Source organism: Dreissena polymorpha, chromosome 13, assembly GCF_020536995.1.
Source record: "Dreissena polymorpha isolate Duluth1 chromosome 13, UMN_Dpol_1.0, whole genome shotgun sequence".
NCBI lineage: Eukaryota > Metazoa > Mollusca > Bivalvia > Myida > Dreissenidae > Dreissena > Dreissena polymorpha.
In genome coordinates, this window is record NC_068367.1 from 64,942,805 (window position 1) to 64,958,248 (window position 15,444).

At 33.9% G+C, this 15,444-nt stretch overlaps 2 protein-coding genes across 7 annotated transcripts in view; one reads left to right on the forward strand and one right to left on the reverse strand.

The window, feature by feature from the left end:
- The window catches only part of LOC127855281 (glutathione peroxidase-like), a 33,769-nt gene extending 19,889 nt beyond the window's left edge, over positions 1 to 13,880 (forward strand). For 2 of the 6 annotated variants that reach the window (XM_052390742.1, XM_052390747.1), the window contains exons 4-7: positions 7,185 to 7,330; positions 8,226 to 8,310; positions 10,215 to 12,094; positions 12,247 to 13,880. In XM_052390742.1, the coding sequence (XP_052246702.1) occupies positions 7,185 to 7,330; positions 8,226 to 8,310; positions 10,215 to 10,247 (264 nt within the window). In that variant the 3' untranslated portion in view covers positions 10,248 to 12,094; positions 12,247 to 13,880. Of the gene's footprint in view, positions 1 to 7,184; positions 7,331 to 8,225; positions 8,311 to 10,214; positions 12,107 to 12,246 lie in introns of all 6 variants that reach the window. The other 4 variants (XM_052390743.1, XM_052390744.1, XM_052390745.1 and 1 more) reach the window with 4 other exon arrangements.
- The window catches only part of LOC127855260 (transcription factor atf-2-like), a 132,764-nt gene that overhangs the window by 52,380 nt on the left and 64,940 nt on the right, over positions 1 to 15,444 (reverse strand). The window lies entirely within an intron of this gene.

The following is a 15,444-nucleotide window of genomic DNA, read 5'->3' on the forward strand; positions in this document are numbered from 1 at the left end:
GGTTTCCGGATGATAACTCAAGAGGGCTTATGCCAAGGATCATGAAGGTACATTGATTATGACTCGCAGATGACCCCTATTGATTTTCAGGTCACTAGGTCAAAGGTTAAGGTCACAATGACCCGAAATAGTAAAATGGTTTCAGGATGATAACTCAAGAACGCTTATGCCTAGGATCATGAAACTTCATAGATACATTGATCATGACTTGCAGATGACCCCTATTGATTTTCAGGTCACTAGGTCAAAGGTCAAGGTCACGGTGACCCGAAATAGTAAAATGGTTTCCAGATGATAACTCAAGAACGCTTATGCCTAGGATCATGAAACTACATAGGTACACTGATCATGACTCGAAGATGATGCCCATTGACTTTCAGGTCACTAGGTCAAAGGTCAATGTCACGGTGACCTGAAATAGTGAAATGGTTTCTGGGTGATTACTCAAGAACGCTTATGCCTAGGTTCATGAAACTTCATAGGTATATATATTATGACTCGCAGATGACCCCTATTGATTATCAGGTCACTAGGTCAAAGGTCAAGGTCACAGTGCCAAAAACGTATTAACACAATGGCTGTCAAGGTCAGGGTGACTCGACTTAGAAAAATGGTTTCGGGATGATAACTCAAGAATGCTTACGCCTAAGATCATGAAACTTCATAGGTACATTGATCATGACTGGCAGATGAAATAGTGATGAAACTTGACCAGGATGTTTGTCTGGACAATATCTAGGTCAAGTTTGACATTTGGTAAAGATTAAATGAACTGACTCCTTTCAGGTGAGTGAACTAGGGCCATCTTGGACCTCTTGTTATTATTTCTAGAGGTATTTATTTATTTCTATGTACTGTGTATTTTAGCTGTTATACTATATGTTTATGTTTATTAGCATGCCAGTTTCATTTGCAACAGTTAATTCATGAGCAATTCCGTCTTTGAGCGTTCTTAAGCCAAATTTCCTTATTTGTAGCCCATTGACTAACTTGGCAAATGGCAGAATAAGCTGTGAGTGCTATTGCATTTGAAAGTTATCTAAATTGATGTTTTGTATGGGTATTGCAGTTCTTAAAACCACTATTGTACCTACTTAATTTCATGTTAGAAGCCCCAATGTCACCTTGACCTTTGACTTGAATATCATGCTTCCATGCTAAGCAAACATTGAACCAATTTGCATGATTATAAACCAAAGCATCCTCAAGATATTGTGAAGAAAGGAATTGTTCTACTGACCGACCCTCTGATCAACTGACAGAGAGGTGAAATGCAACATTATCCACCCTTGTTCTAAGGGGGCATTATTACCATCCATGTATTTGGTCCAAACAAAGGGTGTCTGAAAATGTAATGTCCAAAAACATGGATTAAATATAGTAATTAATTATGAAAGGTAGAATAGAAATTTCAACAAACTTTGTTTTTAATTAAACATTTTTTTAGCAAATTTGGGTCTGAATAATTTTATTTTTTTCCCAACTCAACAGTTTTATATTTATCCTTGTAATAATTCCCCTCTCATGTTAGCTTTATTGAAAAAAAATTGATTCACTCTTTACCTATTATCTATAATTTATAAAGAAATATTTAGATTGGTTCATTTATAGACAGATTAAGGTTAAATCCCACAAGTTTACAACACATGAGAACTGTGAAAATGTGTATAACTTTCATGTTCATAATATAGTTAATTGCTATGTAATATTGCTGAACATTATAAGGTGAAACTACATGTATGGTAAGGTTTAACAGTCCATGTTATATCTTATCAAGTTTAATAGAAAATTATTGGAAATTAATAAAATTGATTAAATGTTGAAGAATTAACTTTAATATAAGTTCAGAACAATTTATTTACAAAATCCAGAAATTAAGAGTTTTACAACCCAATGAACTTTTAGTTGTTCTTTCAAAAACACAAAAGTACAGAGTATTTTGTAGTTTGTTCTGTACAAATGTGTTTGTACATGTATGACACATCAATGTTTTATTTCTCAAACAAACAATGTACAAAGATGATTTAACATTTTAGTACCTACAGCACTAGTAATAAATACAATGTAGGCCATTATAAAATATGTTTAACATTTGAATAATGGTGACAGTTCTTAGCTTTCCTCTTTCATGTTTGTCATCTCATTCGAGTTGTTCCTTGTGTGGGAAGATGAAATGTTGACATTGAAATTATTTTTATACCATTAATGTGCATTAATATTGAAAGGTGTGTAATAAAAATACACAGGTGTGCAAACGACCTTAGTAATTGATGTTAATTTTTATATCCATAGAAATAAACATTTATATGCAATATGTTCCTAATATAAAAGATGTGAACAATCGTGTTGATATGAATAGAATTTCACCTGGATAAAAACTTTTCTTTTCACGCAACAGATAATATCTCATTCCAAGTCATACAAAATATACAAAAAGCTGTTAAACCAATCATTATTCTCAAGTTTTTATAATGGTGTTCACAGCCTGTATATAATATAATTATCATAAATATAAATTGGCCGTGCTCTGTGAAAAGGGGGTTTAATGGATGTGCGTAAAAAGTCTTCCCAGGCAAGTCCGCACAGGCTAATAAGGGATGACACTTTCCGCAAAAACATAATTTTTGCTAAGAAGAGACTTTCTTAAAAAAAAAATGTCATATAAGTGTAAAGTGTCGTCCCTGATTAGCCTGTGCTGACTGCACAGGTTAATCTGGACAACACTTTATGCACATTCATTTAACCCCCTTTTCACAGAGCACATCCGTAATAATTTAACAGGATTTAAGCTGTTAAACCAGCCATGAGTCTCAAGCTTTTATAATGGCATGCTTTAATGTTCAAGTGAGCCTTTTAATGATGTCATAATCATCAATTTTAATACTTGAAGAGGAATTAAGTTGGTTGAGAAAACTTATAACAATAAAAGAACAAAAACAATCAGGATATGATTATTTTGGAAGATATCAATTTTAAATTATGCACTTTCAGATCATACACAAATGTTAAAGTTACCCTAGTTTCAATCATAATTTGTGGGGAAAAAAAGCAAAAAACTCAAGGGATTGGGCCCTGTCCTTTGTCTGATTACAGGCTTGTGTTAATTTCGTTCAAATCAGTTAAATGTTATTATCAACTTCATAAACAAAGCCATATGGGTAATATAGCTTTTCAGAAACCAACCAAGCTCATGAAAAATCTCCATTTAAAGGTTCTTGCTTGTCAGTAATTACTGAACACTAATGTTAATATTTAGTGTCCAGTAAGTGTGGATTTCTAACAGATGTTGGTTGAGTACAGTGGGTTTTGTTAGGCTAGTGTTAATCCCAGCGGTTGGGTTTGTTTATGCTTTAGTGTTTGGTTATAAGAAGAATGAAAGATTTTCTGATAGATAGCCTTTTAACTATTAACGAGATGTAAATATTTAGAATTATATAATATAACCTGTTGATAGGCTTTGATTTAGTAGGACTTTCCAGAATATGTAGGAAACAGTTCAGGTACTTATATTGATATAAATTATGTATTAGAATTTATTTTGTTAACTTGCCTGGAAAATTTCTAGGTAACTGAGTCTTTGTGGAGCTACTTACAAATTTCTTTAATAAGTTAAAGAAACGGTATAAAATGACATACATTTTACTTTTCATGTACCCTCAAATTAACATTGTTCACAAGATGTGTGTCAAGCATGCTTGCTGAAAGCCTGATAAAGCAGTCAAAATGTAAGATTGTATGTGTGTGTGTTAAGCATCATAAAACAATTTGTCACATAAATGGCCACGAAATAGCCTGCCCCTAAGGTACCTTTTTTGAGCTCACCTGATTGCTCAGGTGAGCTTTTGTGACCGGTCTTTGTCCGTCGTATGTCCGTCCGTCCGTAAACATTTGCTCGTAAACACTCTAGAGGCCACATTTGTTGTCCCATCTTCATGAAACTTGGTCAGAAGCTTTGTCCCAATGAAATCTCGGCCAAGTTCGAAACCCGGTTGTGCCTGGTCAAAAACTAGGTCACTAGGTCAAAAAAAGAAAAACCTTGTAAACACTGTAGAAGTCACATTTCATGCCCAATCTTCATGTTACTTTGTCAAAATGTTTGTCTTAATGATATCTTGATTGAGTTCAAAAGTGGTTTCGATCCGTTGAAAAACATGGCCGCCAGTGGGCGGGGCAGTTTTCCTTATTTGGCTCTAGAGAAACCTTGTTAACACTCTAGAAGTCACAATTGTTGCCCAATCATCATGAAAGTTGGTCAAAACATTGGTTCAATTGATGTCTCGGACGAGTTCGAAAATGGTCAAGATCGGTGACAAAACATGGCTGCCAGTGGGCGGGGCATTTTTCTCTATATGTATATAGTGGCAGTTTTCCTTATTTGGCTATAGAGAAACCTTTAAAACACTCTAGAAGTCACAATTTTTGCCCAATCATCATGAAAAATGGTCAAAACATTGGTTTTATTGATATCTCAGACGACTTTGATAATAGTCGGGATCTATGAAAAAACATGGCCACCAGTGGCATTTTTATCTTTATGTATGTAGTGAAAACACGTGAACACAGTAGAAGTCACATTTTTGGCCCAATTTTCATGAAATATGCTCAGAACATTTGTTTCCTTGATACGAGAGTTGAGTTCAAAAATGGTTCTGGTCAGTTGAATAACATGGCTGCTGGGAGGGGGCAGTTTTCTCATTATGCCTCCCCCCCCCCTTTCGAAGAAGAGGGGGTATATTGTTTTGCACATGTCTGTCCGTCCGTCCACCAGATGGTTTCCGGATGATAACTCAAGAACGCTTAGGCCTAGGATGATGAAACTTCATAGGTACATTGATCATGACTCGCAGATGACCCCTATCGATTTTCAGGTCACTAGGTCAAAGGTCAAGGTCACGGTGACCCGAAATAGTAAAATGGTTTCCAGATGATAACTCAAGAACGCTTATGCCTAGGATCATGAAACTTCATAGGTACAATGATCATGACTCGCAGATGACCCCTATAGATTTTCAGGTAACTAGGTCAAAGATCAAGGTGACCTGAAATAGTAAAATGGTTTCTGGATGATGACTCAAGAACGCTTATGCCTAGGATCATGAAACTTCATAGGTACAATGATCATGACTCGCAGATGACCCCTATTGATTTTCAGGTCACTGGGTCAAAGGTCAAGGTCATGGTGACCTGAAATAGTAAAATGGTTTCTGGATGATAACTTAAGAACGCTTATGCCTAGGTTCATGAAACTTCATAGGTATATATATCATGACTCGCAAATGACCCCTATAGATTATCAGGTCACTAGGTCAAAGGTCAAGGTCACAGTGCCAAAAAAGGTATTCACATCATGGCTGTCAAGGTCACGGTGACTCGACTTAGAAAAATGGTTTCCGGATGATCACTCAAGAATGCTTACGCCTAGGATCACGAAACTTCATAGGTACATTGATCATGACTCGCAGATGAAATAATGATGAAACTTGACCAGGATGTTTGTCTGGACAATATCTAGGTCAAGTTTGACATTTGGTAAAGATTGAATGAACCGACTCCTCAGGTGAGCGAACAAGGGCCATCTTGGCCCTCTTGTCATTCATAATGCACATGTGAAATAAGTTTTAACTTACCATAAACATTTGCCATAAAACAGCTTGTGTGGACAGTAGCTTGCTCATTATTTATTCAATTTCAGAACAACTTGCAACAAATGATCACTATCAAGGAGATGGCTTATCACTTGTAATAACCTTCTCATAACCTTTATGGTTCAGGTCACAATAATAGGTCAAAGGTCATAATTGGTCATAGAGCATCAGCTTGTCAATACCATAAATTCATAATTCATGATGCAATTTCAAAATAACTTACATGTACCGCAAATGTTGATAAAGAAATCACTGTGTTGCATGTAACATCCGTATCTCAACATCAGAGGTCAAGCTAGGTCAAACTAAAAGGTCAAAGGTTAAATTTTGCCATAAAACAGCTAGTCTAGAGGACTGTAACTTCATCATTTATCATACAATTAAAAAGAACAAAAACAGTTATTCATCTTGCATATTCACTCCTGTGACAAGGGCAATGTCTCACTAAAGGCCAAAGGTAATTGTGCATCTTGTTTAATAGTAACAAGCATTATTGACAATGGGCCAACATATCAGCAGGGTTTTAGTCTTTAAAAAAATTGCATCAGGATTTTTTTTAGCATTTAAAAATCTTACATACCTCAAACTGGTATTAATATTTAGAAAATTGGGATAATTGGCCCAGAAATGTTTAATGTATCTAGGAATCTAAATTGCTCTCAAAACGTCTTAATGGAGCTTAGTACATAACAATTATTGATTTCAGGCATTCTGGTAATAATCTGAGGTTTGATGTTTATGAGCTGATGCTTTTGAAAACAATTTACGCTGAGAAACTCTTGTGTACCTTTGGCTATGTTACAATTCTCAATTATGAATACTGGTAGCTTCTCTTACCTGGAATTCTAAATTGATGCAATATCTGTTCGGTATGTTATCTAATCTGAATGAAGGTGTTTATGATATTTAGTTAAAAGAGTGCATTAAAGACTAGATCATTGCTTTATATCCAGAAAGGTCAAATTCTTTTTCCAGTGACAATACTTACTGGTACATGTACAAGCCTTATTGTATCTTAATTAAGACCTGCGTCATGCAAAAATGGGTATTCTGCCATATGTGACCAGTGTAGCTTCTGACCAGGTGTTGTCTGCAATGTCTGGTTACTAGCAACCCTGTCATCTAATGTGACCACAATACCTTGGAAACTTTATCCCTTTCCCACTTAGAAGCACAGTGAAAATGGCTATGTGCAAATACCATACAGTCAGAACAGCCTGCAAGTAATACGCAGTCTGTTCAGGTTTTATGCTGTTTGCTGCTCATCAGTATTTAATGGTTGAAAATGAAGCCTTTAAAACTTGAATCTAGTAAGAAAGGTCTTTAGTTAAATTTAACTTTCTTAGGGACTACAACTGCGTCAAAATGTGTATCTAAGTGGTAATTGGTTATGGGAGACAGTGTCATTTCTCTTCCAAAAGAAGTTTAAAAATGAGAAGAAAAGAACAGTATATTTTAGTTTTAATAACAATTTTACCTTAGAAAAATGAGTTTTCTCGTTAAGCTTTTTTAAACTGGACAAATCTTTTTTTGTTTCAGGAACCTTGGCCCGAGCCCAAAATTAAGGAGTTCACTCAGAAATATAGCACTGGGTTTGAGCTCTTTAGTAAAATTAACGTCAACGGAGGGGATACTCACCCCCTCTACAGTTACCTGAAGAAAAAGGCGGGAGGTACACTTGGGGAGTAAGTCTTCTCATGGCTTGCTTGTTTTATTGAGCCGCGTTCTGAGAAAACTGGGCATAATGCATGTGCGTAAAGTGTCGTCCCAGATTAGCCTGTGCAGTCTGCACAGGCTAATCAGGGACGACACTTTCCGCCTACATTTGATTTTTGCTAAGAAGAGACTTCATTTAAACGAAAAATGTCATAAAAGCGGAAAGTGTCGTCCCTGATTAGCCTGTGCGGACTTATTCCACTTAATATTTTCTACCTCCTTTCCCACATTTCTTTCTACTCAAACCACATTTGCTTCTGCTTCCTTTACCATATTTTCTTCTTCCTATTTCAAGTTTCTTTATCCTACTGCTATTAAGAATTTAGCTAACCTGAGCACAACGCGCTCATGGTGAGATTATGTGATAACATTTTTCTCTGTTTTTTATAGTGGGTCTTTCATCATGTCAAATTAAAGAAATATCTTGTTTATTAGCTAGAAATAACATTTTTAGTCCAACTTTTCTACAAATTTATATATCTTGAACTCAAGTAAGCGCCTTAGGGCCAACACGTTTTCTTCTACCTCTTCTTCATCTTTTTCTCTTCTTTTTTCATGTATAATTCATCTGTTTAATGTATCTATCCTGCTTCTATCTTTTTCTTTCTACTTTTTCATCATACAGTGCAAATAAATTTTAATAAATTTCTTAATACATAGAAGTTCAGTTCATTTTATTGTTCATGATACAGATAGTTAGTTTCCTGAATTAATGTGATGAAATTGGCACATTTTACCAGTATTTTTCATGACATGAATTGAATTATAAAACATTCAATCTGGATAGATAACAGGGTTATTTCATTATATTAATATTAATTGATAAACTATACAGCTTTAATGGATGTGTTTATTTATTTTCAGTTTTATCAAATGGAACTTTACTAAGTTTCTAGTTGACAAAAATGGCATCCCTGTGAAACGCTATGCCCCCAATACAGAACCATTTGTAAGTATTGTACTAACATGAATGCATTGTTGTTACCAATGGCCAATGCATGAATTAGTCTACATTTGACAAACTATAATACTGCTGTACTTATCCGTTTTTTGAGAATGCTAGTAAGCAAATTATTTGTTATGTAAGAACAGGATTGTGGTAACTTAACCTACACGGAGGGTTGTTCTTTTGGTTGGACTGTCCACATTAAATGTTTAATTTGGTCTAGCAATGTACTTCTACATTTCTCAAGGTATTTTGAAACTTCAAGTACCAGTATGTCATTGCCATGAAGTGTAGTAGATGTACAAGACAATTATTTCTTACCCAGTGACTGACACAGTTATTCCAAAGTTATTTGCTTTTGAACACAGCTTATAAAACATTACTTGGGTATCAGTCACATTTGTTACAAAGCTCTAATACTAAACAATGAACACAGCTAATAAAGCATTGCTTGGGTATCGGGCACATTTGTTACTAAGCTCTAATACTAAACAATGAACACAACTAATAAAGCATTTCTTGGGTATCAGTCACATTTGTTACAAAGCTCTAATACTAAACAATGAACACAGCTAATAAAGCATTTCTTGGGTATCAGTCACATTTGTTACAAAGCTCTAATACTAAACAATGAACACAGCTAATAAAGCATTTCTTGGGTATGAGTCATATTTGTTACAAAGCTCTAATACTAAACAATGAACACAGCTAATAAAGCATTTCTTGGGTATCAGTCACATTTGTTACAAAGCTCTTATACTAAACTTGTTGATACATGCTCTCCCAGTTCACATGGCTTTTCATTGACATAAAAAATCAATTCTACTTGACAAAAAAAAGATATTAAGTGACATCAATGTCAAATCAATAGTCTCTGAAAGTTGAATATAATGATAGAGGTTTAAATGGGTTGTTGTGACAACCCCAAAGATCATGTCAGTTTGTTGAAGTCTCAATTATGACATTCGTTTTTTATTCGTGAACGTTAGATTTTGAAAATTTATTGGCAAAAAATATAAATCAATGTTGATTGTAATTGAAAATTAATGTTAGAATGTTTTGTGAACACAGTTCCAGGGCAAAAATGGGCTTAGGCCTCCACATACCAGTTTTCTCATTAATATAAGCACATGACAATTAAATCATTTTACCTATTATTGACGTTTTACTGCAAATGTAATTCTTTTGTGTTGAAATAATAGATTATTTAAGCGCAATATCAGTTATTTGTTGTGATTATAGACGAATATCTTTATTAGCCACCCCTGCAGAGAAGTCTATAGCATTTAAACTTTGAATTATGAGTAAAGCAAATAGATAGTATCACGAAAATAGTCATTTGAAAGCATAAATATTGGTAAGCGATTCAAATTCTATTCACTTTTGTCAGGCAACATGTGGACATTTTGTCTTGTGATTCCCATGTGCAATGATTTTGAAAACAGTCCTGAAAAATACAGTATTTATACAGTTAATTTGTAATGCTTAGGGGGAAGGCTGTGAAACACAAAACAGTTACTATTCCCTCTATATTAATCCATTTTGTATTTTATACCTTTATCAATGCATTTAAAATCCCTCAACATGTCTTAATCCTTTCGATTTGCTGTTCAAAACAACCATACAGCTCTACCTATAAATGCTTTTCAAACAGTTTATTTCAAATTATTGTTATGGATTTATCATTAGTGTTTTTCTGTCTGTCTGTCCTTCTGTCCATGGACACAAACTTTTCCTATTCCTACACTTTGAAACAACAATGTTCATCTTAAAACTTTTATGTAGTCGTGTATGTGCAATTTATCATATATGATGTTAAAAATTGCCAGTTTTGCACCTTTGTCAACATAAAATTTTGGATTGTTCACTTATTTGAAAAACACTAGTTTCCATCTTGTTCTTTTCAGGAGTGTGAAAAAGACTTCGAGAAGTATTGGTAAATCATTGCAATGTCCCAGGTCATTGTCCCATGCATATCATTCCCATTGAAACCTCAACAAAACTTTCCAATGCAACTTTCAATTTCAACTGCTGTATATTGAAGGTTTACTGTTTTTATTATGACACTGAAAGTTTGTACATGGACTTGCTAATTGTTTTATATACAGATGAGTGAAAATTAAGTGGATTTTTTTACTGCCAAATATATGTCTTGTGTATTTGTGAATGCGTTATCTGCATATTTGTATAATATTTTAATGGAAATCCCCAATGTTCACATTATTCTATTGTAAACAGATACTTAAGCCTTCAGTCTTTTGCCTAATTGTTGAAGATGTTTTGTTATTTACACTTAACATAATTGGTGCTTAGGGACATTCAAAAAGATTTCAGTAAAATCTGATCTTAATGAGAGACAATTTGCCGTTTAAGAAAGATAATAGCATGTAGCATGTATTAAAAACATTCCTGGGATGAATTGGTAACTTCAGAAATTGTCTAAAGGTCATAAATCACCTTGTGTTTCAAACTGTTTTGCTTAAAAGAATTTAGCATGAAAATATTAATGTCTGGTAAAATTGTTTTGAGGTTAAGTTTTTTAACTATTTTTCAACAGAAATATAATGATTTCACGTGGACATTTTCGATGGGGTGGTGATGGGTGGCAGGCAATGCAGTTGATAATACCCCTATAAATATATTCTTTATAGGAACTTTGTTTGTATCAGCCATGGACTTTTCAATATTCTTGTGACATGAGAATGGCTTGATTTTTTCTTTTCAATTTAAAAATGTTTTAATGAAGCTTATGTAGCTGTAGTTAAGAAAGGCTTAATGAAGTTTTGCCTGGGTACTTCCTGTTCTAACAATCCAGTGTGGGTGCATCAAGATCACTTACATGTAGGCTTAGCCAATTTTTATTTATATAATTTGTAACAGCTCAGGTTAAATAAACTTTTAACCCATTTATGCCTAGCGTATAGAAAAAAGGCCTTGGCAAACAGCATAGACCCAGATGAGACGCCGCATGATGCGGTGTCTCATCAGAGTCTGTGCTGTTTGCTTAAAGGAATTTCTGTAAGAAATATTCTAAATATAGAAATAAATATACTAGACATCCCTAATTTTGGAAATAAATTGATCCAATTTAGAAGGATAGCAGAGTCCACTAGGCATAAATGTGTTAATATTGTTTGTCAAGATTGTCTTATTACATCTATGTGTCTAAAATTTTGAAAATGTTTGTTAATGTTATTATATTTTATGCATACAAATAGTGAATATTTGAAATGTCATTGTGTTGTTGAACATTGGAGTATGACATTTCTAATTATTAAAACTCAAGTTACACTGTACTTCAATATCTCCAATGAAGATGCATGAAACAAGAAATACAATTATTCTTATGATTTTTTATTAGAAATCAAGTTTTTTAAATATACTTTAGATAACAAAATAAGGAAAAAATGTAATTGGTACAGAAAATGAAATCTGAATTGGATAAATTTAGCAGTATGAAATGATTTGAGACCCACCCCTCTCACACCCACAAACACACTACTACCTTATGTTTGCAATAATTTTGTTGGTGCTTTTCATGTACCTGAACCTGACTGGTTTTAAGTTGTTGTATTCAAATCCTCTAGTTCCTACACTTTTTATGTCCCCCACTATAGTAGTGGGGGACATATTGTTTTTGCCCTGTCTGTCTGTCTGTTGGTCTGTACGTTGGTCTGTTTGCGCCAACTTTAACATTTTGCAATAACTTTTGCTATATTGAAGATAGCAACTTCATATTTGGCATGCATGTGTATCTCATGAAGCTGCACATTTTGAGTGGTGAAAGGTCAAGGTCAAGGTTATCCTTCAAGGTCAGAGGTCAAATATATGTGGCCAAAATCGCTTATTTTATGAATACTTTTGCAATATTGAAGATAGCAACTTGATATTTTGCATGCATGTGTATCTCATGGAGCTGCACATTTTGAGTGGTGAAAGGTCAAGTTCAAGGTCATCCTTCAAGGTCAGAGGTCAAATATATGTGGCCCAAATCGCTTATTTTATAAATCCTTTTACAATATTGAAGATAGCAACTTGATATTTGGCATGCATGTGTATCTCATGGAGCTGCACATTTTGAGTGGTGAAAGGTCAAGGTCAAGGTCATCCTTCAAGGTCAGAGGTCAAATATATGTGGCCCAAATTGCTTATTTTATGAATACTTTTGCAATATTGAAGATAGCAACTTGATATTTGACATGCATGTGTATCTCATGGAGCTGCACATTTTGAGTGGTGAAAGGTCAAGGTCAAGGTCATCCTTCACAAGATCAAGGTCATCCTTCAAGGTCAAACATCATATAGGGGGACATTGTGTTTCACAAACACATCTTGTTCCAAGCTTCATTCACATTTAGTATGCTTAAGTGTAATGCAATAACTACAGCTTTTTGCATAAATTGCCCCAAGCTTGCTTTTAATGCAAAACGCCATACAAGCACAAGATATATATACCATGTTTGTCAAAGAAACCAAAAAATGATTTTACTATGTTGTCTAGGTTTAATAGATGTTTCGTTGTTTAATATGTTTTGAATATGTTGTATTTTACATGTATACATTAATTTTGTTTGCATAACTGATTGGTTGCTTAAGGAGAGATATGCAGTAGACTTTATGACGAGAAATTTCATAAACCAGTTGATCCTGGGGAAATTTTTCTGATTCTTCATTGGCGTGCAGAACTGTCTAGTTGCGTACCTCAATTTTCTTTAATTCGTCAGTTTTGAAAACAAAATAATGTTACACTAGTTTGTTTTATTGTTTGCATATGTTTGTGCCTATGTTGTTTCAAACTGTTTGATTGGATCATGTTATGTTGTACAATGATTTTGTGGAGATAGCCGTAAGATGTGATAAAATTATAAGGGAAATATTTCAGGGATAATACACAATGAAGATATAGATATCAAAATAAGTATTTATTATGGATGCTTTATTTACACTCTTATTTCCGTATTTATAAACAGCGGACCAGTGTGTAACATGTATTGCGATGTAAGTGACTTAACCCTTACAATGCGGGAACCGAATTTGTAAGGCCTTTGCAAACAGTTTGGATCCAGATGAGACGCCACAGAACGTGGCGTCTCATCAGGATCTAAACTGTTTGCTATTCTGATAGTATTCTTTGAAAAAAATCGAAGAAAATGCGAATTTTATAAATTCAGCAGACAACATTTTAGCAGACGACAAATTTCCCAGCATGCAAAGGGTTAACTTCTGATGTCTAAGACCAATCAGCAACCATAGATCACTGTTTTGCATATATCGTTTTATTAGGTAGCAATATTTTAAAAATATATTAAAATTCTTATGTACCCTTAATATTTTCCACAAATTTGAAAATTTTGATCCAACATTTTTTACTGAAACTAATATTCCAATTAAAATGAAATGCATTAAATCAAGCAGATGTCAATATACCCGGTACTTGTTATGTGTGTTTCATCAGCATAAAGTTTTGAATATCTTTGTATGCTTTATTACTGAACAGTTTTGTGCATGTACAGCTGTTATTATCAACCACTATTCAGTATTTGCTAATAAACAGGATAGTTTCGAAAGGAAAATGTCTTTTAGATTTTTTTTATTATATATTCCAACCCCTACGGTGTATTGCGAAATGCATGCCTGTGTGAAAATGATGGTTGACCAAATATGGCCTGAGCGTTCCCTACAAAACTATTGTGGCTAGGTTCTTGAACTTTAGTTGGTTGTTAAGATGTCCTTAATAATAAACATTCAATTGTATTGAATATAATATTATTGATCCTTTGACTGGGCCACAACATGAGAAAAAGGATACTATTGAAACCTCATCATGTTCACTCTGAAATCAAGGTACATCAAACTTAAGTCACTAAAGTTCATTGTATCTAGTGTAAAACATATTGATATTCATATTGGTTATCAGGGATTTCAATAGATTTTAAAAACCAGAAGTCAATGACCCCTGGACTGAAATTTTGAGGAGTCAAATTGAAAAATGGTGGGGTCAATATTGAAGCGCGTTAATTGTGTTTTTGTCTGTATTATTCAATTTTTTAGATAAAAATATGCTCTAAGAGTAACACAATATCTTAAAAAGTTATCCTGCTTTATTAAATAAAAATACCATGATACATAACACAACATATTTTAATGAATTGGTACATTAAATACACTTCCTTATACTATAGTTTTAACACATTCAAGTTTTTTAAGACATTTAAATAATTTAAGATATGTACCAGTAGCACCTTTTCATCACATATTTATCGTCATTATATTATCATCATCCTTATGATAGCTTTTCTAACAAAACACAATCTAAATGCATGAAACATCTAGTATATCTATTACTGTTTATCCGAATACTATACATGTCCGAAATATGTACACTTTGGAATGTCTCACCTGTACTAGTTTTACTTTAATAATCCAAATTTTTCTTGTTGTTATCGGGTTTAACAAACCTTATCCAAAGTTTGTTAAATCCAGTTAATGCTTTCTCCATTATTGAATCGCCATTACTTGCAATTTGAATCGCCAGCTTTGAATTGAATGCGGGTTGAATGTTAAGTCCGCCATTTACAATGTCAATGGTCATGACGCAGCAATTTAATTCTACTCAGATAATTTATATCTTATCGAGAAAATGTGTTTTCTCAATGTTTATGTGTAGTATTATTACTTGTTAGTATAAAAAAATGAACTGTGATTCCAGTTTATATAAGATGGGTGTTACTCGTAATTATCGGTGGATTAACAACTGACAAAACTCGCTGGACTTAGATCTACTATTGGATCTACGTAATTAATAGACCTTTGATCAATATGGTTTTTACTTTAATTAATTTTGCCGACTTTATTTAACCGTGCCGTCTGAAAAGTCTGCAAAAAACCTGCAATTATCGGATGGTCAATCAATTATCACGTAATCACTTCTGCTAATTGACATGACGCCTTATCAGTGATCGCTCCGCCCACTTAATCACGTGGCTCAGCGGGAAGAAAACCTAGACAAGCTAACACCAAAATGGCTTCTTTGCCTATAGACTGCATATAGATTTACGCGATATTCCGGATGATTTTATGGACTTGTTTAACACCATATTACACTTGTAAAGGGGTTGATGTCATTTAGTTATTCTG